The following is a 25,358-nucleotide window of genomic DNA, read 5'->3' on the forward strand; positions in this document are numbered from 1 at the left end:
ACTTTCAGGAGTGTTCAGAGCTGGACCTGAACTCTGCAGCTCTCTATAGCTGCAGTGCAAACCATGGCAAACTGTACAGCAGCTGACCCTGGCAAACCGGGGCCCATCAGCATGACTGATGGGGCTCCTTACCGCTGCAGTGGCAGGCGTGTGCAAGTGGATAATGCATCTGACGTCGGGTCTGGCTGCGTAGATGGCTGAGTGCAGGCTGAATCCTCTAGCGTCCACGGAAAAACTGGTGCTGCCCTGCTCCACCACTTCACCCAGGATGTTCACTTTAATCTGCAGCAGGAAAGAAATGAGGCAGCAGATTTACCAGGGAGGGGAGGAATTCACACTCCCCATGGCTCACCCCACATCTGCAGAACACCACTGTGCTCTGTCATCAACCCGTTGGATCCACCTTCCAGGTGGCTCTGCATTCAATGAATGTGCTCCCTTCTAAAAGATCTGATCTAGGAAGTATTTTGGGGGAGTTCTCTGGCCTGCGCTCTACAGGAGGTCAGACTAGATGATCACAATGGTTCATTCTGGCCATGGAATCTATGAATTAAGCCTGCGAGGTAGGTATGGGATACAGAATCAGGTCCTACAATTTTACAGCAACTCAGCCCGTTCCTATATGGCTTGTCTCCTTATAGATAGGAGCTGGACAAAAAATGTTGAGTTTCAAAACGGTGATGAAAAAATTTAAAACTTTGAATTTTGACCAAAAAAGGGTGGAAAAAATGGTGAGATTGCCACATGTATTTCTCTCCCCTTCACACCGCAGTTGTCAAACCACTCTGGAGCATTTCAAATTTCAAATTTTTGAGAAAAAACGGTGGGAGGGGAGGTGGAATTTGTAAAAAAAAAAAAAATCATCATCATAATTTTTGTGTTTTTTTTAAACCATCTCTCATACAGAATTCTTTGCTGTCAACATCTTCCAAAGCGGTCCCAGATTTACCAGCCTGGATTTACTTTATCATCTCGAGAGAGAGAGAAAGTGGAGGGCTTCATTATGAAAGGAGAGGATGTTATTTAGCACACTCACCAGACTAGAAGCGGTGACTTCATTACACGAAAGACCTTTAGGGCAGATCAAGAAGTGATCCTGTTCTTTGCTGACACGCATCTACCAAAAGAAATGCACAGGGGGTGGGAGTGGGGAGGAGAGGCGAGTTAGGGTTAACTGGACAATTTTCAGTAGCATGTGCATTCTTACTTTCCTGGTGGCACATTCTGAGTTCTTCATATTACTAAGAGTATCTGTCTTTTCTATAAAAACAGCAAAGAATCCTGTGGCACCTTATAGACTAACAGACGTTTTGGAGCATGAGCTTTGGTGGGTGAATACCCACTTCGTCAGATGCAAGTCAGACGAAGTGGGTATTCACCCACAAAAGCTCATGCTCCAAAACGTCTGTTAGTCTATAAGGTGCCACAGGATTCTTTGCTGCTTTTACAGATCCAGACTAACACGGCTACCCCTCTGATACTTGTCTTTTCTATAGCCATTTCCATTCCAAACCATGTCATTTAGTCAAGGGTTCATTCCATGACCACATACTCCTGGCCAGGACTAAGGATAGGTCTATGCTGCAATTAAAAACCTGCAGCTGGCCTGTGACAGCTGGCTTGGGCTTGGGCTAAGGGGCTGTTAAATTGCAGTGTAGACGTTCAGGCTCGGGCTGGGATGGAATCCGGGAGCGTGCTAGATCCTTCCAAGCCCACCTAAAATGCTAAGAAACCAAACATAATTCCTTTCATCTGCATTTCCCTCTCAAGCCTCCAATCTCTGAGATCCCACCGTGTTTCATTTTGGTTTCAGATCTCTGGGAAAGTCAAACGTGACTGACCAAGCTTGGTCTCAATACTGCACCGCTTGAGTCACAATGGGCAAGAACTTGAAACCCTGGAAATTGGGGTTGAACTAAAAAGGAAGTCAGTGACACAGAAAAATTCAAAGAGTCTAGTGCTGAATGTTCCATGATCACATGCCATGTGGCGGTGCTGGAGCTGCTAGATTTCCCAGCCTTTGATCACAAAGATAAAGGGATATGGCATTTCTCAGTAGTGTCTATGCCACTCACTATGTTTTTTGTTTTTTTGTTTTTTTGCTGTCTTTACTAGTTGTCTCTGGTCCAGATGCTCAGTATAGCTCCACTGAAGATCTGGCCCACTTGGTGTAGTAAGCAAATGAATGGCCTGAAAGGGAATTCTTGTCTAACCAGCTGAGGAGCAGTTCCCAAGCTAGGACTGTAAAGTCAGCCTGTGGAAGTCACAGCTGGATGCTTTCTGACCGTGCACATGTGCATGTAAGAACAGGGTCATTTGATTCAGGGCACAGCTGAGCAGACATCATGAGATAATTCACTTTGAACTGCCAACTCCCACCTATAGTATTAAACCGCTGACCAGGTGCTAACCAGCACTGTAGGTTGGAGAGGTTTTCCTTTCCCCTTCCTCTCAAGGATCATGCATTGGCTTCTGCAAGATACCAGCACAAACAGCGTGTGCCAAATGTGACATTTCTGCACTGGCTACATGGTGTAGTGTTTGCTGAGGGATGCCAGAATTTAGTAGAAAAGATGAGATCGGTCTCCCAATCGGAACTCCCTCTCTTTATATCCTTCCACCTACAAGTCTGGTCCACTCTGGTAACTGGAGGACCAAGAACTCTATGCTTCCATCTCAGCTCCACAGTAGGATGTGGAGGGCAAAGGCAGGAGGACGGCAGTGTGTGGTCATCTGTAGAGCCCTACCAAATTCACGACTGTGAAAAACGCATCACAGACCATGAAATCTGGTCTCCCCCTGCAAAATCTGGTCTTTTATGTGCTTTTACGCTATACAATACTGATTTCACGGGGGAGACCAGCGTTTCTCAAACTGGGGGTCCTGACCCAAAAAGAAGGCGCGGGGGGGTTGCTAGGTTATTGTAGGAGGGGTTGTAGTATTGCCACCCTTACTTTGGTGCTGTCTTCTGAGCTGAGTGGCCAGAGAGCGGCGGCTGTTGGCCAGGTGCCCAGCTCTGAAGGCAGCGCCCTGCCAGGAGCAGCGCAGAAGTGAGGGCGGCAATACCATACCAGGCCATCCTTACTTCTGCGCTGCTGCTGGCAGTGGTGCTGCCTTCAGAGCTGGGCTCTTGGCCAGCAGCCACCGCTCTCTGGCAGCCCAGCTCTGAAGGTAGTGCCACCCCCAGCAGTAAGAGTGGCAATACTGCAACCCCCCTACAATAACCTTGCAACCCCTCTCCAGAACCCCCTTTTGGGTTAAGACCCCTAGAGTTACAACACTGTGAAATTTCAGATTTAAATATCTGAAATCATGAAATGTACGATTTTTAAAATCTTACAACTGTGGAATTGACCAAAATGGACTGTGAGTTTGGTAGGTCCCTAGTCATAGTCCATCCTCACTACAGAGATGGCCCCATGTTCATGTTACCACTGGGGCTCCCCCCTCACCGTGACGTAGGTGTTGCTGAGCTGCGCCCAGCCATACAGGTCCAGCAGTCGGTAGATGCTGCCAACCTTGCAACGCATGAGCCGCTCCCCTTTCGCTAGGGACAGCAACTCGGTGCTATGGAGGTCGTTGATGGGTGTCACCGTGGAGAGACCTGAGGAGAAGCAGAGCTCGATTAGCCGGTTTGAGGGGCTCCTGGCTAGAAGGTACTTTGAGAAGCAAGGAGGCTTCGAGGCCACGGGAACTGGCCCATCCAATCTCTATCTGTTCCCCTAGATGAGAGGCAGGACACTACCCCGAGCTCTTCAGTCCGTATCTGTGGTCTGCCACGGTGGTTTCCCTTCCCTGAGCCTTCACATTATCTCTCAGCCCACAAGGGCCATGGAAGGATCTGTGGGACTCTCGAACCCATCACTGCCAGTCTTAGACTGGGGATGGGGAGCGCTGGATACAAAACACAAGGGGAGCACCCTCCCTAGCCCCATTTTTAAATGCAATTGGTTAGGGTTGATCTTATTTTTAGGATTCCCCCCACCCCATCCTTTTTTTGCCCCTTTTCTCTAACTCTTCTTTTTTTTATACTTTGCCATTAAAAACATTGGGGGAGGGGAGGGGAGGAAAAATTGGGAAGGAAAGAGGAACATTTTGCTTGATCAGAAACATGGAAAATTAAAAAAAACAAAACAATTTTTTGCAAAACATTCCATTTAAAAAAAACAACCCACAGACATTTTTCATCAAAAAGCAGTTGAACAAAAAATGTTAGACAACTCTAATGTTTACCTTTTTAGGCAATAACGTTCAGGGCATTTTAAAATACCTCTTTTATTATCACTTATTCAACTCAAGTGCATGAAAAACACTTGGGAGGAAGCTTCTCTTTGTTAAAGAGACAGCCACTCATTTCTTTAGTTAAGGGCTAGAAAAGCTCCTGCTACAGTTCTCTGCTCTTCCAAGGAGACCTCTAGGAAAAGCAGGGAATGATTTGATATTCCTGGAATTTTTAAGGTGAAATATAAAGAGGGGAAACCCTTCAAAATAGAGTCAGCAAAGCACAGTCTTCAAGGCCTGCTTTGTGCATTATAAAGAAGCAAAGAGGAGCACAAACCCAGTGTTATTTATCCTTATGCTGGTTGCCATTGAAGCTGACCACTGTATGGGTGTATGTGAAATCAGTGGAACTAGATAATATTTCACTGGAAACCATGAGAGCTTCGAACAACCCCATGCAGAGATGGGAGAGATATAGCTGAGACTTTCTTGTTAGCCTAGGGGAATTAGGCACCTCCATCCAACTGAAATTCACTAGGAGATGGGCACCATAGGTGCCTTTGGTTGTCTTTCTGAATCCTGCAATCCCTGTCCCACCCCGGTTTGGTAATTTGGCGACAAGGCAGGCCTCCCCGCCCCCCTCCAGCCCCTGAGAAGGGTTATCCACCAACATACTGATGGGCGAGGTGGGGAAGACGGAGGGAGCAGTGCTGGCCATGAAATCTGCGATCTGTCGCAGGGCCCAGATGTTGGAGTTGTTCCCTTTCTTCATTTGGTCTTGGATAAGGCTCTCCAGCTCCTCTCTGAAAGACTGAAACAGCATGGAAGGCAGTGAATCGTCAGCAGTTTCACAGATCGGCGCCCACACTGCCCTACAGCCACGCCGTGAACGTTACAGAGCCAGCATCTCCCTGACAAAGCCGGCAGCTTAATGGGAAGCAGGCTCCCCGGCCTCGCACATTAAACACAGTTAGCACTCACAGCCCTGCTGGCACAGGGGAACAAGCAACACCTAAAGGAGGACACTGGGCATCAGTTGCTCTCTCTATGCTCCATCCCTTAAGCACAGGGCATGCCCCGGTGACCCATCCAAGAGGAGAAAGCTTCATAGAATATCAGGTTTGGAAGGGACCTCAGGAGGTCATCTAGTCCAACTCCCTGCTCAAAGCAGGACCATCCCCAGACAGATTTTTGCCCCATATCCCTAAGAGGCCCCCTCAAGGATTGAACTCACAATCCTGGGTTTAGCAGGCCAATGTTCAAACCACTGAGCTATCCCTCCCCTCAGCTCTCATGCTTGTAGAAGGGGCTTTTAATAATGGGGCAGGGGGAAGTCTCCATTTTTGGATGTCCAACTTTAGACACCTAAGGCCAGATTTTAGAAGGGCTCAGCACCCAACATGCTGGGAGATTTTAAGAATCTGGCCAGTCATTTTGGTGGCTCAGTGGGTCTGATTTGCAGAGATGCTGAGTACCCGCAGCTCCTATTGACTTCAGCTGGTTTCTAGAGCTGGGCATTCCAAACAAATAAATAGAGGCACCTGTATTAGAGAGCCCGCTAGTGGAGACGCTAGGTCTTAGGCTACAGAGACAGAACAAGGGATAACAATCTCTGACTCCCACTCCCTCGCTTTGGCCAGTTTCCAGGCACTCTCTACGCACTGGGCTCTGTAGGATCATGGTGACTCGCTTCTTCTGCTCCATCATGTTGAAGTCCTGCCGGAGATTGGCCGCCATGTTCCGGATGCGCAGATATTCCGGGTCATCTTCGGAGAACCGATCGAAGTAACGCTGTCCTTGGGGGGGCGGGGAGGAGACCGGGGGGGAAGAGACCGCCTCCGGGGTGGTTTCGTTGCTCATCTTCACGGCTGTCTAGAGTTTACTTCTTGGTACCTGTGCGGAGAGATGAAAGGGTCAAGAGCTGCCTGCAGGACTGAATGTGTGTTTATTGCACCTCTGACAGTAACATAAAAACCCCCCATTCTGAATGTTGCCCAGGGGGATAGTGGATGATGTACAACTCAGTTAACAATAATGGGATGCGGGGGGTGGGGGTGGGTGCATGGCATGCAGATTCCCTTATGTTGATAACATAGGGTAGCCAACTTCGTAATATTTAAAAAATGGACACTCCTGCAGGAATGCCAGAACCTCCCCTTCCTCGCCCCTTCCCCTGAGGACCCGCCCCTTCCCCACCCCTTTCCCCCAAGGACCCGCCCCTGCCCATCCTCTGCCCCTGAGGCCCCACTCCTGCCCTGTCCCTTTCCTCTTAGGCCCCGCACCCAGTTTGCTCCTCTTTCCCCCTCCCTCCATCGCTCACTGGTTTCCCCCCCTCTCTCCACACCTCCCTGGGGGGATCGGGAGGCACTCGCCTGCAGAGCTGGGGCTGGGAGCTGCAGCCGCCCGATGCAGGTAGGAGGTGCCCCTGGCTGAGTAGGGGCTGGCGTGGGGGACAACTGGACTCTGCGTGTCCAGTCAGTAGATCTGACACTATCAGGTCCCCTTTTTGACCAGACTTTGCGGTCAAAAACTGAACACCTGGCTACCCTATGATAGCAGAGCCTATGGTTTCTCGAATAATTTGAATACTAGAGGTTCATATTATCTGAGTTATTCAAACCAGCCACAAAGAGGCAGGATGGTCCGGTGGCTGGGAGACCTGGGCTCTGCTCTACTTGGGCAAGTCACTAGCCCGCCTGTGACTCAATGGCACCTCAGTCCTGTCCTGCAGCGCCCCCTGCAGTCCCATGCCTGCTCCCCGATGCACCTCAGTCCTGACCTGCGGCACACCCGGCTGCTCTGCTCCTGAGCCTTTCAAACAGAAATGGGCTCCCCTGTCCTTCCGCGCAGTGGTATTGTGATTAAGACAGAGGTGGAGGAAGATGAGATGCCACCAAACAACTTCTTTGTGATCTAAACCAGCGGTTAAACCCATTCCTCCAGAAGCGAAAGCTTAATGCGCTCATGTGCTGAACCGCCTTTATGCCCTCAAATCAGCAGGCTTAATTAAGGCCAGGATTTTAGAGTTTGTGCTCAGAGTTCAGAGTCCCCTCTCTGCTTCCTGATCATTTTCAGGCCTGTGCATTTAACAAGTGGCACGACGCAGCCTGCCCGGAGAGTCCCCTCCTCGGCCTGGCTCCAAGGAGATGATTTTCTGCAGCATCCTGTGCGTCGGCGCTCGGAACAGAGCCAAGCTGGGATCACAGCAATAAGATTCCCTATGGGCATCTCATGCAGGGAACAGGGCAGTGTCTTCACAGACAGCAGTGGCTCTGCTGCAGAGCGACCCTGGCTTCCATTTCTGCAGCACGCACGTGCTTTGCTCTTGGCGCTGGGGTTAATCCGGTTTCCGCAGCGCCTGCGGAGGGTGTTATGCAGGCGTTTCTCAGGGCGATAAACCTGACCGGGGAGGCCCGCTGGTCCCATCAGGGGCTGGATACATAGAACATCTCTCAGCTTCAATCCAGAGGGAGAGAAAGGAAGACATGCATCAGCATGTTAACTCTTTGGAGCCTGAGGGCCGGGAGACTTGGATGCTTCCTTCCAAGAACCAGTCTTTTAAGGGTTAATCTTTCATCTTCCCAGCTCACGTTGCTGAGTACAGAGGGCTAAGTCTGTCCAGTCTGAGATGGCAATGGTGATTAGCCCCTAGAGAGCACACAGAAAGCTTGAGCCTAGCAGCAAGGCCATGGACGAGTCACTGCGAGCAGCATTCAGCCAGGGCGAGATCTGCTCTTTGCAAGCTGCCAGCAGGCTAGCATCATGCAGCCTGCACACAGCAAGGCAGCCTTTATAGCATGGAGAGGGCAGGAGACAGCCCCAGAGACTTAAACCTCCACCTGCTCTACAGGGAGGGCCTTTCACAGGAGCTCAGGGACCCTGAATAGCAGGGTGTGGGGGGGGGAAAGGTCCCAGTGCTAATGGGTGTTTAACTACAAGGGGACTGGAGTACTTGTGGCACCTTAGAGACTAACATTTATTTCAGCATGAGCTTTCGTGAGCTACAGCTCACTTCTTCGGATGCATAGAATGGAACACACAGACAGGAGATATTTATACATACAGAGAACATGAAAAGGTGGTATGCATACTTCCACCTTTTCATGCTCTCTGTATGTATAAATATCTCCTGTCTGTGTGTTCCATTCTATGCATCCGAAGAAGTGAGCTGTAGCTCACGAAAGCTCATGCTGAAATAAATGTGTTAGTCTCTAAGGTGCCACAAGTACTCCTGTTCTTTTTGCGGATACAGACTAACACGGCTGCTACTCTGATACAAGGGGACTGGCTCATTGCAGCAATAGCGCAGCCTGCAGGCTTCTAGCTAGTGCAACGTGAACAGAGATGTAGGCGGGGACCAGGGAATGCCCCCAGTGAAGTCAGGGATCGCATTCTGCTCCCAAACTACATTCTACAGCTAGGGATCTGCATGGCCCATGCTAGAGTGAAATGATACTGCTGGACGGCCTCAGACTTCGCTGAGACACAAACTACAGGGATGAGCATAGCAGGGGAAAAAACAGGCCACGGGGTTTAGATTCAGATCCAGATTTCTCCAAAAGTTCTGCTTCGGTCTTGTTAATTCCAAAGCTTTTAAGTGCCGCTTGGAAGAGCAAAGCCTCATTTCGGCTCATAAACGAATCCCGAGATGTTGACTTCTCCCGAGGGGGCTGGAGATTTTCTCAGAGAAAATCCAACTTAGTGAAGTGTTTTGCTGCCACCGAGCTCTGCTCCCCTGGTGCTGATTGCTGAGCTTGTCCGGCTGCCTGCCTGCCCCCTCCGCCAAGCACAGATTTTGCAATTAGAAAGAATTAGAAACGGACAGCAATAGAAAACTGGTATGTTGCATAAGACCCATCTGCACCCCATGACTCCTCCCTCACTAGCAAAACTGCAAAGGCAACACGTGCCTGACTCTCCTGAACTAAGCAGGAGCCTTGATTGACACTGTCAGCCTCAGCTGCGGTCCAGCCATTCAGGTGAGCTGTCAGAGACGGATCCACTGCCACCGAAACATGTGCTGCTTTGGATACAGGTCGCCCTGCATTAACAGGCTAGACTAAAGCCAGACTGCACAGGCCAGACAGGCACACAGCACCCCCACGGCTCTGGGCAATGCACGGCTGATGGAAAATGTGATGTTGGCAGACCCATTCAGAGCTCTCATGGCATTTTGCCACTGCCCAGACAAGGGGAGGGTGCAGCGCTGAGAGAGGGTGGCACAAACTTCCTCCCTTCTCCGAGGAGGGAGCAGTCTGAGCATCCTTTCTGATTTCCACTGGCCCTTGCAGAATGCATCAGGGAAGGATCTGTGCACCCATGCAATCTGCCCGTGTGCTAGTACCAGCAGCAGAGGTGGCACTCAGCTTGGAGAAGACTCAGGGGGTGGAACGCTGGAGCTAGAATGGCTTGCTGGTGCCACGCCGGAAAGCCCACGTGTGCTGGCAGCTAGCCCACGTGGGCGAGAAGCGAGGCTCTTCCCTGCCAGTAGCATTTCTGCCACACCCCAGCTCTCTCAGCGGCTGACATTTCTGCATCTGCCAGTGCCTGGCTTTGCTGCGTGCACACTGGTTTCCTCCAAGCGGATGCTGCTGAAGCAACGGCAGCAGCTGTTCACATTTACAGAGCTCTAAAGACTATATAGGGTCCTTTCATTCCCCATGCAAATGCAGCCACTTCTGGGGTGGAGTGAGGCAGTGCATAGCCATGCTACACAACAGGTTAGGGCAGGAGGTGAAGACTATCATAAGCAACTGCATCTTTGCAAGGTGATCAGATTGGCAGGAAGTCATGACCTGGCTCCTATTATTATTATTTAAGATTTGAATGGCTGTAGTGCCCAGAGGCCAGGATCCCCTGGTGCCAGGCGCTGTACAAACGCAGCACAAAAAGACAGAGATGACAAGCTCAGGATAAGACAAGCGAGAACAGAGGGATACAGACAGATGGGGACGTGCCAGGAAACAAGGCTCCGAAGCGGCTGCACAATACAAATAACTACAGAACACTGAGGCAGACCTTCCTGCCCTTACGATGAATGCCAGGGGATGTTTCATGACCCCCAGAGATCATGATGTCCAGCAAGGCAGTGCCCGCTTCCCAAAATCCCTTTGTGGGGGAGCCGAAGGGCAACTGATTCCAGACAGACGAGGGTAAGGAGTTCAGGTGTGTCGTTAATTAACAGGACAGTGCAGGCTGGGGGCTGTGAGGCTGAGAATATCCCTACGTTGTGAAGTTCTCTATGGACTCTCCCCGGAATAAAGCTCTTTAACATACCCAGTGCGACTGCCATGCCTGTTTGGGGGACGTGGCCACCCTTCACCCTCAGTGAGGCGCTCAGATACCAAGGTGATGGGCACAGTACAAGAACCTGAATAGAACAGAATGCTGACTCCGTGGGAGGAGTGCCACCTACTCTGCTCTCCCTTAGAGATCGTGGCCTTCTCCTAGGGTGACCAGATGTCCCGATTTTATAGGGACAGTCCTGATTTTTGGGTGTTTTTCTTATATAGGCTCCTATTAACTCCCACCCCCTGTCCTGACTTTTCACACTTGCTGTCTGGTCACCCTACCTTCTCCACGAGCTAACCCAGCTGCACCGTGCTTCGCTGACACGCACACAAAGCAGTAGAGTAGGGGGGCTCCACTGCTGGTGCTGCTGCTATATTAGAGACGGGTGTAAATCAGTATCGCTCCAGGGAAGTCAGTGAGGCTATGGCAGTTCACAGCAGCTAAGGAGCCAGGCCAAGGATTTAAGATATTGACACGCTGCATTATTTTGATCCTAGTAATAAAATGCCCATTCTGCTTCCACTAAACAGATCTCCTCCTTTTTACCACCCTGTGATCACATGCGCAAGGAAACGTCTCTTCATTCCAGCATGTTTTGATGGCTGTTTTGTTTCGATCTGTTCCTCTACCCACCCCGCAGACGCTTGCAATCTGTGCACCTTTCCTGTCTTTTGAAGCTCTCTCCAGCAGCAACAGGGAATGCTGGGGATTACCAGGCTCCGAAGGATTTAAACTCTGATCGTTTCTTCCCCATGCTTCTCTGCTTCTTTGGCGAAAGTGAAAAATCTCTCTGGTTTCCATGGTGAAGGCCGCTCCAGAAATATACGTTGCAGGGCTCAACCCTTCATTTAGAGGACTAAAACAGCTTGAGAAGCCTTAGCCACGTCTAGTTGCTATGATGAGATTTCTGCCTACAAAGAAGTAGCCAAAAAAAGCCGGGGGGGGGGGGGGGAAACAAACCTTGCAAGAAATTTTTTTTTTCACCCTTCCCTGCCAAATTGTTCATGATGTCCTCTGGGGAAAGCTCTCAGCCTGTATAATAAAATATGCTGCACATTGCAGTCACAACCCAGGGTCTATCTTTGCCAGCTGGGCTTGAGTTCCAGGCTGTAGATCAAAATGCCCCCCCGAGGAATGTTTCCCCACCTTTTTGCTCCAGTTGCTGCGCACACGAGCCACTGATTCTCCCCAGCTCTTTTCAGCTTTGGTTACATTTTTTTCCTCTCCCCCATCGGCGGTGAAAGAGCAAACCATATGCCCATGTTTTCAGAAGCCCCGGCCTCGAGCGGCTCAAGTCACTGGTCAGCATTTGCACGCACAGAGGTGACTCCTGACCCCCTCTGCTGCTGCATCGCCTTCCACAAAAGCATCGGAAGTGGTGTGGTTCTGATATACAACAAGAATGGGTAGGAACTCTGAAAGGCTCCATGCGCCTGCTGCTCCATGAAGCCCAGCTCATAGCTCTGCGTCCCTCACCGGGCTTGAGGGAGGAGCTGGGATAGGAGAGGTTAACCAGCCGCTATGTGGATCCTCCAGCTACTGACACAACATAAGCTGCTCCTCAAAGGGCACGGGCAGAATGACTGGGGGCTACTACAGCACCCTTGAGCTGGTGGGTAGGGTTATTCCTCCCCCACCCCCGAGAGCCCCACCCTGTGGTGAGCCTGGCACTGCAGCTTGGCCGAGAGCCCGGGCACAGGACCTGGCCCGTGTGTATGTCCCATTAGGAGCACACTGGTTTGTTACTGCAGAATTAGGGGACGTTCAGAGAAGGACAAGAATGATATGGGGTATGGAAACCGTTATGAAGAGAGATTGAAAACAATGGGATTGTTTCCCTTAGAAAGGAGACTAATGAGAGGGGACGTGATAGAAATACATACTCTAATGAGTAGTTTAGAGAAGGGAGAGGGGGAACTACTGTTATCCCCGTCTCCTAACACAAGAGCAAAAGCCTATTCAATAACAATGTAAGAACAGCCCTACTGTGTCAGACCAAGGGTCCATCTAGCCCAGTATCTTATCATCCCACAGTGGGGCCCCAACCCCCAAATTTCTCTTGACGGGCCTGGAGGTAGCAAATTCAAAACGGAGAAAAAGGAAACTTTTCCCCACACAACTTGTAACTGTGGAACTCGCTGCCACAGGCCATCATGGAGATCAAGAGCTCAGCAAGACTGAGGAAGGGAGTACACATTTATATGGATAACAAGACTATCCAGAGTTCTAATAGTCCAAGGCTGGCTTATCTCCGGAAGCACAAGGTTTACCAACCCACCAAAAACTTGTCAGCATTAATGGTCAGAGAACGATGAAACCCAATGTATGTGGGTGGGCAGATTATCTCACATCCAGGGCCGGTGAAAGGATGTTTCGCGCCCTAGGCGAAACTTCCACCTTGCACCCTCCCCCATCCCCGAACCGCCGCCCCCCAAAACCTAGCGCCCATGACGACCGCCTAGGTCGCCTAAATGGTTGCACCGGCCCTGCCCACATCTGCTACGGCGGGGTTCTGACACCTTCCTCTAAAGCGCCAGCATATTGCACTGGATGGACCACGGACTTGATCCAACATCTTATCCTTCCTAGAAACAACCTGTGGTTGGATCATTTCATGACCACTAATAATATTTGCAGCACTGGATTAGGGTAAAGAAACCTCATGGATCAGCGTGTCAGCGGATCACAACAGGGGTCAGGAAGGCTCCATGGTGGAGCCTGATGGTTCTTCCTTAATGCTTCCAGTGTTGCCTGAGGAGTGCTACACTCTGACACCCTATCGCTGCAGCATGAGGACACAGGTGGTAGGATTTGGAGGAGCGCGGGGAGCAGCTGCAGCGTCTCCTTTTATTTTGCACCCCAGCAAGCAGTTTCTATTCACCGAGCAAGGGAAATGCAAGGCTGGGCTAGTATTGGGTACATCCTGACCACCTATGTGCCCACGACCCTCCTCTCCAAAAGCCACAGGCTCCAAGGTCCCTATTTTGGGGAGGTCAGTCTCCTCCTTTCTCTAAGTCTTTCCCCCAGCATCTGCAGAACGGAGTCATTTCCCTTCGCCTCCGCTCCAGTGAAAGGAGCATCAGATCTGTTGCCTAGTTACCCAGGATCTTAAGGTACCGCAGCACCATGGCGCAACCGCCTGCTGCCTAAATACAGGTGTCTGGGGTGATAAAGCCGGCGGGATGCTGCTGGACTCTTTAGGCCTCGTCAACCAAGAACCAGCCTGGGTGGGGGGTTGTGCACAGACTGATTGGGAAGATGAGGCTAATCAGGAAAGCAGACTGGGGTGGGGCCATTGCTTAGAGCACTGAGCAAGCACACTGAGTGGCTTTGCAGCACCAAGCTAACTCACTGCCGTCTGCCGGTGGCAGAATCTATGCTATGGCTCCCTGGCGAACGAGGAACGTGTCTGGGTAGCCCTGTGAAATGCTCCCACCATTGCAGCCCCAAATGCGACGTGGCCCGAGTCACTGGCTGTGCACGGCTCTACAGGCTGCACCGCTGAGCCACAGTGCACTCTTTGCACCTGGAGGTGCTGCAGACAGATGTAAGCAGCAGATGGAGCACTCAATAGCCAGTAATAATCAGAGATGGTTAAATCTGCACTCAGAGCTGAATTAAACCTTCTAGGGTGGTTGGGGGCATCAGTGTTCTGGTTCAGCCCATTGTACAGCTTTTAGATCCAAACTTCCTCAGCATTTTCCAGTGTTGCCACCTTTTGTGATTGATCATTGAGACTCACAATATTTAAATCATAGACTATCAGGGTTGGAAGAGACCTCAGGAGGTATCTAGTCCAACCCCCTGCTCAAAGCAGGACCAATCCCCATCTAAATCATCCCAGCCAGGGCTTTGTCAAGCAGGGCCTTAAAAACCTCTAAGGAAGGAGATTCCACCACCTCCCTAGGTAACCCATTCCAGTGCTTCACCACCCTCCTAGTGAAATAGTGTTTCCTAATATCCAACCTAGACCTCCCCCACTGCAACTTGAGACCATTGCTCCTTGTTCTGTCATCTGCCACCACTGAGAACAGCCGAGCTCCATCCTCTTTGGAACCCCCCTTCAGGTAGCTGAAAGCAGCTATCAAGTTCCCCCTCACTCTTCTCTTCTGCAGACTAAATAAGCCCAGTTCCCTCAGCCTCTTCTCATAAGTCATGTGCTCCAGCCCCCTAATCATTTTTGGTGCTCTTTCTTTAAGTCCCAGTTCCTGGAAGCATGTAATTAAAAAAAAAAATGAGCTCTGAAATTCTCACTTAAAGTTTCTAGACTTTGTGATTGCAGAGAAAGATAAACCCCTACAGGCTCAAAACCCAGGAAGCAAACTGAAAATAATTTGATTTTTAAAAACAGTAAAATTTAAGGAGTCGGGATGTTAAATCCAGGATCTTTAGGGGCATATGGTGATTTCTTTGATGCAGGGGAGGAGGGGAGCTTTGGAAGGAAGGCTTGCATCAGAGTTCTTACAGGGGCCAATTTCTAGTAACATCTGCATTTTAGTTGGGTAAGGATACTTCAAATCTCATGCTTCAGGGCTTAAACAATACTCATGGTAGTGGTCAGGAATGAACTCGCTCCTCTCCTTCCATCCCCATGTACAGAACTGCACCGCAATGACTGCTGAAGGTTTTCTCCGCCCACTGAGAAACGTGAGGCAGTGGCATTCTGCTTTTAGCAGTGATCCAGCTAGATTGGTGCAATCTGGTATGGCATAGGTAATGGTCCTGCTTGAAAAATCCCTCCCACCTCACCATGCAATAAGACACTCCGATGCTACAGAAAGATATACATAGACAGACCGACAAACTGAGCGCTCGAGGAGAAGAGAGTTGGGAGTAATGTTCAAAAAATCATTTTCTATCTTGACAAACAAGCAGCTTAAAAGCATGAACTTCACAAAGTCTCCGCTGTCCATTAGCGATTTATACCCATATGAACCAGGTGCATTTGCTTTCACTCAATTGATCTATGCAAACCTGCACCAGCAGCACAAGGAGCAGATGAAGGATTGCAGCATTAGAGAAGAAGGGGATGTGGATGCACAGACAAAGCCCTGGCTAGGATGATTTAGTTGGGGATTGGTCCTTCGTTGAGCAGGGGGTTGGACTAGATACCTCCTGAGGTCCCTTCCAACCCTGATATTCTATGATTCTATGATTTCTTCCACCACACAACCTTGATCCCTGCTTCAAAGGAATCTTCCTCAAATACCACAGGATTTGGCCACATGTGGAGAAGGCCCCTAAGCTAGCATGAAAGGGCCCATCTACACTGCAATGTAAACCCAGGGTTGGTAGAATGCAAATTAGCAGACCCTGGGTTTGTTAACCTAAGGCTTCAGCGTCTACACTAAATTGGAATCCCAGGTTAGGAATTGTTGAACCCTGAGTTCCAGCCTAGGACTCCAGTATCTACACTGCATTATACAGGCCTGGGTCCGGCCACCCATATCCCAGACTTCCTAGCCCCCTCCCCAAATGTGGCTGCTCTTGCCATTTGTTCATGGAGCAGTGAACACTCCAGGACCGTCCACCAAACTTGACTGTCCAGAGGACAAATAAAATCAGCCTGTGGGATTGTGGAATACTTTTGGTGGACTCCCAGAGCATAAATCCAGTGGGGCTGCGTCTACACTGCAAAGCAAAACCCTTGGTCCTGGCTTGAACCCCTCAACCCCCATGGGGTCCTGGGACCGTGGGTCCAAGGCCTGGGTTAATGTGATTTGTATGTGGACGGAAAGGGGGTTAAGCTTGAGCCTGAGTTCGAGCCCTGGGTTTACACTGCAGTGTGGACATATCCTGTATGACCAAACAAATACAGTCCAAATTCTCCACCTGGAAACAGAGGAGCAAAGGCACTGAAATCAATTGGCTTGTTCTGGTGTAAGAAAGAAGAGAACGCAGCCCACGTATTTTAGCAAGACCCACGTTCCAGTGCAGTGCAGTACGTTCCAGTGCAGTGCAGTGCAGATTACTATAGCCAAGAGCCTGGCAGTGTTTCTCATGCATCTGCATGGGACACAGATTCACTGCCTGGGAGTGCAAATGCCAACCCCCTTGGTCTGTGCGGGGTAGTGAAATGGGCCCATCAGATATAACGCAGGCCAAAGGCCCATGCAGAAGACGAGTGCATGCACGAATAACGTCCACCTGCACAGCCGCCCCACCGCATGGAGAAAACAACCAATCGCCCACATGCACCTGCGGTGGAGACGTTTTGTGGTTATGCATCTCTGAGTGCCACGCAAGGAGAGGGTGGGTCCTCATCAACCTGCGAGTAGCTGCCCTTTAGCTCAAGTGGGAGAGCCTCAGGGAATCAGCCCAAACAGGACCACTCATCTTGTGTCACACTCATTGCTTGGCATCTTTGATCATTTCGACACCAGTGTCTTTGCGTAGGTCCCCTGGCATCCACCGGTGTATTCCCTCCCCGACCTGCAGGCCATCTTGGCCTCTGGCAAGCTCCTTTTCGATTCTGGCATTTCCCAGACAGGAGCTGTGTGAAGCTACCCTTAGGGATCAGTTCTCCTCGTTGTGTGTCCTGGAGCGCGTGGGCTCAAGATGAAAAGCAGCCACATGATGTGCTTTCAAAAACAGAAACAAAGGGGATATTTTTTGAAGCAGGGTCAATTTTACCCACACTTTTTATTTTCCTGCACAGGCACTGCCAATGCGCTAGACTATCAGCCCTCTCACATGCAGGGTTTGCAACACGTGCAGTCACATTAAGACAAACATCAGTTTCCTGGAGACAATGGAGAGGCAAATCTCCCTTGAGAAAGCCAGGGCTGTGGGGCTGGGGGTATATAGCCTGTTGTCAGTGCACAGAGCAATTGTGTCCATACGCTGGTCATTGCCTTCCAATGGACCTGCTAGTTCAAGACAGGTAGGATCTACACCAGCCCAGAGATGTACTATACCTAATCCAGTCGAAGGAGGAGGTGAAAGGAGCCCCTTATATCAGACGTGCTCATTACAGCCTGCAAATCAAGCTCTGTGTTTCAGGCAGCGGGGAGCTACGTTGCGGGAACTGCTGTTCTGTTTAGCTAAATAGCAGGCTGATCTCTACCCATCTTTGGGAATGCTCCTTGGGAGAGATCACCTCGAGTCTTCTGACGCAAAACCTAAATCTTAGGAATTCAACACCTGCCACACATGAGCAGCTACCACCTAAGCTGAAGAGGTGCTAAGTGCATCCCAAGGGTGCTGAGCACCCTCAACTAAGTGGCACCTTTCTGGACCGGCTCAGCAGCTCACAGGATCAGGTACCTGGGTGGCACATAGCAGTATGGCAATCTCACTCATCTGCTGCCTATTTCAAATATGCTTTGCGTTCATGCTTGTCTGTAGTATTCACACACGCACCAAAAGCTAACCACCAGGCTCCAAAGCTAGGACACTGCTGGCTACTAGAGGCCATAAAAAACACCACAGTGGCTAATGCAACTGTTAATATAAAGGTATTTTCATTATATTCCTGATAAAATGCTCTGAAACGGGGGCCCAGGGGAAGGCAGCTCACCAGCAAGTGTTAATCACCTGGAAGAATCCCAAGTAATATTTTTTTTGCTGAGCCTTGACAGATAGGGCTGCATTATCCATTGACTTTCATAGGGACTGAGCAGATAAACCATGCTGAAGACACTTGGAAGAGTCATGGATAGTGGGGGATTCTAAGGACTTGTTCTCCCCCCTTGACATCTGTGTGAAGTGAGGGCAAAACATTCCCCAGTCAGAATCGTAATGTGGAGAGAAGTGACAGAGGTGCCGGGCAGAGGAAAACCTTTCTAAGCCATCTGGCTCTGAGGCAGGGGGGCTCTTTATCCAAACCCAGAAACTTTGTGATGCTCCATCCTAACCTCAAGCAGGACAGGTGGGACACAGGAGGGGATTCAAAGGTTCAAAACTCAGCTGTTTGCTGAAATGGATGTGCAAAACCACAGGGTGGGATTTTTTTTTTTATTTAGGGGGAGTGGAACAGAAGGGGCAGCACTCAGCTGTCCCACTGCCCAAGACATCTGGTTCTAAACTTTCATTAGTGAAATAGTAGTATGCAAGCTATTTCCAATGTCTCAATTAGAGATGACCCCTGGATCTTAAACCTTCCCCCTCACCTCTTCTTCCCCTCCCCCACTCACAAAAAAAGCTGGAAGGAATCAGATGTGATCCAGATAGGCCTGAATCAGAACCCCAACTCTGAACAGATTCTGAACTATTTTGGATCTGAATTTCCAGGCTCAACGCTCCTTCGTGGCAGATCCAGTTCTAAAAGTGCTGGGCACGCTCAACCTCCTCTAATTTCAACGGGAGCTGTGGGTCACTCAGCCCTTCCAAGGTTCGGTATCTCGCACGATCAAATCCAAGAAGAACCCATTGTCTGTAGGAATGTTTCCCCACACAGCAGAGGGTTAAACACGTTCCTTGGTTCTATCATAAGACTTCTGAAAGATCCCTATTAAGGCTGAAAGAGACTGAACCTAGAATGTGAGACTCCAGTTGCGTTTAAGCAGATTATAGACATACTGACTGCACACAGACCTGTGAAATAAGGACAGTCCTTTCATCTCAGAGGGTCTCAGAATTCTTTAGAAACAGGGCCGCCCAGAAGGGGGGGCAAGTGGGGCAATTTACCCTAGGCCCCGGGCCCAGCAGGGGCCCCCACGAGAGTTTTTCGGGGCCCCTGGAGCGGGGTCCTTCACTCGCTCCGGGGGCCCCGGAAAACTCTCGCGGGGCCCGGGCCCCCGGAGCTTCTTCGCTCCCGGTCTTCGCTGGCCAGGGGTCCTTCCTCTCCGGGACAGAAGGACCCCCCTGCCGCGGAATTACCGCCGAAGCGGGACCCGCCGCCGGAGTGCAGCCGGGTCTTCGGCGGTAATTCGGCGGTGGGGGGGGGTCCTTCCATTCCGGGACCCGCCGCCTAAGTGCCCCAAAGACCCGCGGTGGGGGCTGCACTTAGGCGGCGGGTCCCGCTTCGGTGGTAATTCGGCGGAGGGGGGTCCCCGCCGTGGGTCTTTGGGGCACTTTGGTGGCGGGTCCCGGAATGGAAGGACCCCCCGCCGCCGACTTACCGCCGAAGCGGGGCCCCCCGCCGCCGAAGACCCCGGGCCCCCGGAATCCTCTGGGCGGCCCTGTTTAGAAACACTAACTAAGCTCCCAACAAGAGGTCGTTTCCACTATCCTGGCTGTGAAGTAGATCTAATCATTGGTTTTCTTTTCAGCCAATAGAAAATGCTGTGATTGTGTTTTAAAACTTGGATTCTTTGCCCTTTGTCAGCAAAACAACATCCCAGCAGCATAGGGTTAACAGTCCCATCAATAAAGCATGTTATAGTGGCATAGCACATTTTTAAAATGGAAGGTAAACAGCAGTGGCATACATTAGAGTCATAGAAGATTAGGGTTGGAAGAGACCTCAGGAGGTCATCTAGTCCAACCTCCTGCTCAAAGCAGGACCAACACCAACTAAAACATCCCAGCCAGGGCTTTGTCAAGCCAGACCTTAAAAACCTCTAAGGATGGAAATTCCACCACCTCCCTGGGTAACCCATTCCAGTGCTTATCTGCCAGCCTCCCCCTGTTCTTAAGACACCGGAGCATAGTGTTCTGGCCATGCCAGCACTTCCAGTGCTTCTGTCCCTTAGAAGGCACTTGGTTAAGATCCCACCCTCCCCCACACAGATCAGAGCAAACCACACTGACTGCCAATCAGACACAAGCATTTTTCAGCATTCAGGGCCAAGTCTCACGCTAACCCCCCACACCCAGACTGTCATTAACCAAGAACAGTGACCCAGCAAGTCACCCAGCTGTTAGAGAGAAGTTTGCAATAAACACAATCTGTTTGTCCTACATACCGTAGCCTCCCAGTGTGTGCTGTGGGCCATCAATACACAAAAGAATAGAGGAACGCATTAATTGATCTAAGCCTGGTTTGGCCAAATGGGAGTTACAGGTGCTTTTCACTAGGGCTGTCGATTAATCACAGTTAACTCACGCCATTAACTCAAAAAAATTAATTGCAATTAATCGCACTGTTAAACAAAAGAATATCAATTGAGATTTATTAAATATGTTGGATGTTTTTCTACATATTATATATATATATATATATATATATATATATATATATATATATATATAGTATTCTGTGTTGTAATTGAAATCAAAAGTATATATTATCCTTGATTATAAATATTTGCACTGTGAAAGATAAACAAAAGAAATAGTATTTTTCAATTCACCTCATACAAGTACTTTAGTGCAATCTCTGTGTGGTGAAAGTGCAACTTACAAATGTAGACTTTTTTGTTATATAAATACACTCAAACCCAAAACAATGTAAAACTTCAGAGTCTACAAGTCCACTCAGTCCTACTTCTTGTTCAGCCAATAGCTAAGGTAAATAAGTCTGTTTACATTTACAAGAGATAATGCTGCCTCCTTCTTATTTACAATGTCACCAGAAAGTGAGAACAGGCATTTGCGGGCACATTTGTAGCCGGCACTGCAAGGTATTTATGTGCCAGATATGCTAAACATTCATATGCCCCTTCATGCTTTGGCCACCATTCCAGAGGACATGTTTCCATGCTGATGACGCTTGTTAAAAAAATAATGCATTAATTAAATTTGTGACTGAACTCCTTGGGGGAGAAGTGTATGTCCCCTGCTCTGTTTTACCCACATTCTGCCATATATTTCATTTTATAGCAGTCTGGGATGATGACCCAGCACATGTTGTTCATGTTAAGAACACTTTCACTGCAGATTGGACAAAACACAAAGAAGGTATCAATGTGAGATTTTGAAAGATAGCTACAGCACTCGACCCAAGGTTTAAGAATCTCAGGTGCCTTCCAAAATCTGAGCGGGATGAGGTGTAGAGCATGCTTTCAAAAGTCTTAAAAGCGCAACACTCCGATGAGGAAAATACAGAACCTGAACCACCAAAATAGAAAATCAACCTTCTGCTGGTGGAATCTGACTCAGATGATGAAAATGAACATGCATCATTCTGCACTGCTTTGGATTGTTATCGATCAGAACCTGTCATCAGCATGGATGTATGTCCGCTGGAATGGTGATTGAAGCATGAAGGGACATTTGAGTCTTTAGCGCATGTGGCACGTAAATATCTTGTGACACCGGATACAACAGTGCCATGAGAATGCCTGGTCTCACTTTCAGGTGATATGGTAAGCAAGAAGTGGGCAGCATTATTTCCTGCAAATGTAAACAAACTTGTTCTTCTGAGCGATTGGCTGAACAAGAAGTAGGACTGGGTGGACTTGCAGGCTCTAAAGTTTTACATTGTTTTATTTTTGAATGCAGTTATTTTTTGTACATAAGTTCAACTTTCATGATAAAGAGATTGCACAACAATAGTTGTATTAATTAGGTGAATTGAAAAATACTATTTTTTTGTTTTTTTTACAGTACAACTATTTGTAATAAAAAATAAATAAAGTGAGCACTGTACACTTTGTATTCTGTGTTGTAATTGAAATCACTATATTTGAAAATGTAGAAAACATCCAAATATTTAAATAAATGGTATGTTATTGTTCAATCGTGATTAATTGCACTGTTAATTTTTTTAATCGCTTGACAGCCCTACTTTTCACATTAATTTGGGGGCCTGCCATATTCTTTAATTGCTGGACTTTATACATCAACAGAGGCAGGCTCAGACAGTTCTTCCCTTCTATTATTTTTTATTTGTATTACAGTTGCACCAAAAAGGTCCCATCAGGGCCACATTGTTCTAGGTACTGTATGGACCTGGGGTCATTCATCATTCATTCATGCCCGTCACCCCAATCGGGGTATGGGCCGCCAACCACAGATCTCCATAGTCTTCTATCCTGGGCCATTCGCTCTAGCTGGTTCCAGGTATAGCCCATTTTTTTGCCATCAACCTGAAGGTCGCGTCGCCAGGTATTTCTTGGGCGGCCTCTTTTCCGCTTGCCTTGGGGGTTCCACTGCAGTGCCTGTCTGGTGATGTTGGTTGGCTGCTTGCGTAGTGTATGTCCTATCCAGCCCCACCTTCTCCTTCTAATTTCTTCCTCTGCTGGGAGTTGATGGGTCCTCTCCAAGAGGTGGATGTTACTGATGGTGTCTGGCCAGCGGATCTGGAGAATCCTTCTGAGGCAGCTATTAATGAAGGTCTGGATCTTCCTGGTGGTTGTTTTGGTTGTCCTCCAGGTTTCAGCTCCATACAGTAAGACTGATTTCACGTTGGAGTTGAACAGTCGAATCTTTATTGCCAAAGACAGCTCTCTGGAGCTCCAGATGTTCTTGAGCTGTAAGAAGGCTGCTCTTGCCTTACCAATCCTTACTTTGATGTCTGCGTCTGTGCCACCCTGCTGGTCGATGATGCTACCTAGGTAGGTGAAGGACTGCACTTCTTCCAGGGGGCTTCCATTCAGTGTGACTGGGTCGTTGCTGATGGAATTGATCCTAAGGATCTTGGTCTTGTCCTTGTGGATGTTGAGGCCAACCTGTGATGACGTGGCTGCCACTACGTTGGTCTTCTCTTGCATCTGCTGTTTACTGTGCGAAAGGAGTGCAAGGTCGTCGGCAAAGTCCAGGTCATCAAGCTGGGTCCACAATGACCATTGGATTCCATTCCTACGCTTGTAAGTGGATGTCTTCATAATCCAATCGATGACGAGAAGAAAGAGAAGTGGTGACAACAAGCATCCTTGTCTGACTCCGGTTCGCACCTGGAAGCTGTTTGTGAGCTGCCCTCCATGGATCACTCTACAGTGTATGCCGTCGTATGAATTCTTGATCAGGTTGACCACCTTTGCTGGGATGCCATAGTGCCGAAGGAGCTTCCAGAGGGTCTCTCGATCCACGCTATCGAATGCTTTCTCATAGTCAACAAAGTTGATGTACAACGAGGAGTTCCACTCCATAGACTGCTCGACTATGATGCGGAGCGTTGCTATCTGGTCCGTGCATGATCTGTTCTGCCGGAAACCTGCCTGTTCATCTCGTAGCTGTGGATCGACGGCATCCTTCATTCTCTCTAAGAGGACTCGGTTGAAGACCTTCCCTGGCACCGACAGGAGTGTGATTCCTCTATAGTTGGCACAGTTGCTGAGGTCTCCTTTCTTGGGGATTTTGATGAGATATCCCTCTTTCCAGTCAGCCGGAATCATTTCTTCTTCCCATATTTTCTCAAAGAGGGGGTACAGCATTTCCACTGAAGCATCCAGGTCTGCTTTCAGGGCCTCTGCTGGGATATCGTCAGGTCCAGCCGCCTTCCTGTTCTTCATCATGGTGATGGCTTTTCTGATCTCGTCTCTGGTTGGTTTATCGCAATTGATTGGGAGGTCCTCGTTGGCTGGGTCGATGTCTGGTGGATTTGGTGGTGCTGGTCTGTTCAGGAGTTCCTCAAAGTGCTCCGCCCATCTGTTCATCTGTAGTTCTATTCCTGTTATAGACTTTCCCTGCTTGTCTTTAACGGGACGTTCTGGCTTGCTGAACTTTCCAGACAGTCGCTTGGTAGTATCGTACAGCTGTTTCATGTTACCGCTGTATGCTGCCTGCTCTGCTTCTGCTGCCAGTCCATCCACATAATCTCTCTTGTCCTTCCTAATATTCCTCTTAACTGCTCTGTGGGCTTCAGCATACTCTTTTTGAGCTTTGGCCTTTGCTGCTCTAGTCCTGCTGTTGTTGACTGCTGTCTTCTTCTTCTTTCTGTCTTCTATCTTTGTCAAGGACTCTGCTGTGATCCACTCTTTCTGCTGGTGTTTCTTAATTCCAAGCACTTCCTGGCATGCTGACCTAAGTGTGTCTCTCACTTTCTGCCATCTGTTGAGTACACTGTCTTCCTCTTCCTCAGACCGATCCTGCAGTACTGAAAACTTATTCTTCAGCGTCAATCCAAAATCTTCCTTGGTCTTATGGTCCTTCAGAAGGTTGACGTTGTACTTCGCTCTTCTGTCTGACGCGTCTATCCAGTTCTTCTTCAGCTTCAGCTTCAATCTGGCCACCACTAAGTGATGGTCGGACGCCACGTCTGCTCCTCTTCTAACTCTAACGTCCTGCAAGGATCTTCTGAACTTCTTGCTAATGCAGACATGGTCGATCTGGTTTTCTGTCATGCCTGCTGGCGATACCCAGGTACTCTTGTGGATCCGCTTGTGAGGAAAGATGCTGCCTCCTATGACCAGGTTGTTAAGTGCACACAGATCCACAAATCTCTCTCCATTCTCACTCATCTCTCCCAGAGCATGGGTCCCCATGACTTGTTCGTATCCTGTGTTATCAGGTCCAATTTTGGCATTAAAGTCTCCCATAAGGATGGTAATGTCTTTGTCTGGGAGAGTCTCTAATATTTTCTGGAGTCTGTTGTAAAAGTAGTCTTTGTCCTCCTCTTCACTGTCATTGGTTGGAGCGTAGCACTGAACAACATTCATCTTAATCCTCTTCATTTTAGTTCTGAAGGATGCTGTGATGATCCTGGGACCATGTGCCTCCCAACCAATCAGTGCTCTCTGTGCCTGCTTGGACAACATGAAGCCTACTCCCTGTGTGTGGTGTGCGTCGCTCTCTTCATGTCCTGAATACAGCAACAGCTCTCCTGTCAACAGTCGTCTCTGTCCAGCTTGCGTCCATCTTGTCTCGCTAATGCCTAGTAGGGTCAGGTTGTTGCTCCTCATCTCTGCTGCAACCTGCGCCGTCTTTCCTGACTCGTACATGGTCCTCACGTTCCATGTGCCGATGGTAATCCTCCTGGCTGCAAGAAGGGTGATCGGCTTAGTGGCTTCCTCGCGGCTTTCACCACCCAGCGTCATGCATCTTCGAGTTGAAGACCCTTCTTTTTCTAGGCTAAAAGTCTC

General features: G+C 49.2%; 1 protein-coding gene across 2 annotated transcripts in view; it reads right to left on the reverse strand.

Moving 5' to 3' along the window:
- Window positions 1–25,358, reverse strand: part of ADD2 (adducin 2) — a 112,962-nt gene that overhangs the window by 32,967 nt on the left and 54,637 nt on the right. The window contains exons 2-6 of one of the 2 annotated variants that reach the window (XM_045008206.1): window positions 5,884–6,114; window positions 4,897–5,032; window positions 3,453–3,604; window positions 1,037–1,117; window positions 133–282 (exon numbers count right to left, since the gene is read on the reverse strand). In XM_045008206.1, coding sequence (XP_044864141.1) covers window positions 133–282; window positions 1,037–1,117; window positions 3,453–3,604; window positions 4,897–5,032; window positions 5,884–6,081 — 717 coding nt within the window. In that variant the 5' untranslated portion in view covers window positions 6,082–6,114. Of the gene's footprint in view, window positions 1–132; window positions 283–1,036; window positions 1,118–3,452; window positions 3,605–4,896; window positions 5,033–5,883; window positions 6,160–25,358 lie in introns of those variants that run through there. The other variant, XM_045008207.1, reaches the window with a different exon arrangement.

The sequence above is a fragment of the Mauremys mutica genome, chromosome 2, assembly GCF_020497125.1.
Source record: "Mauremys mutica isolate MM-2020 ecotype Southern chromosome 2, ASM2049712v1, whole genome shotgun sequence".
NCBI classification, from domain to species: Eukaryota; Metazoa; Chordata; order Testudines; family Geoemydidae; genus Mauremys; species Mauremys mutica.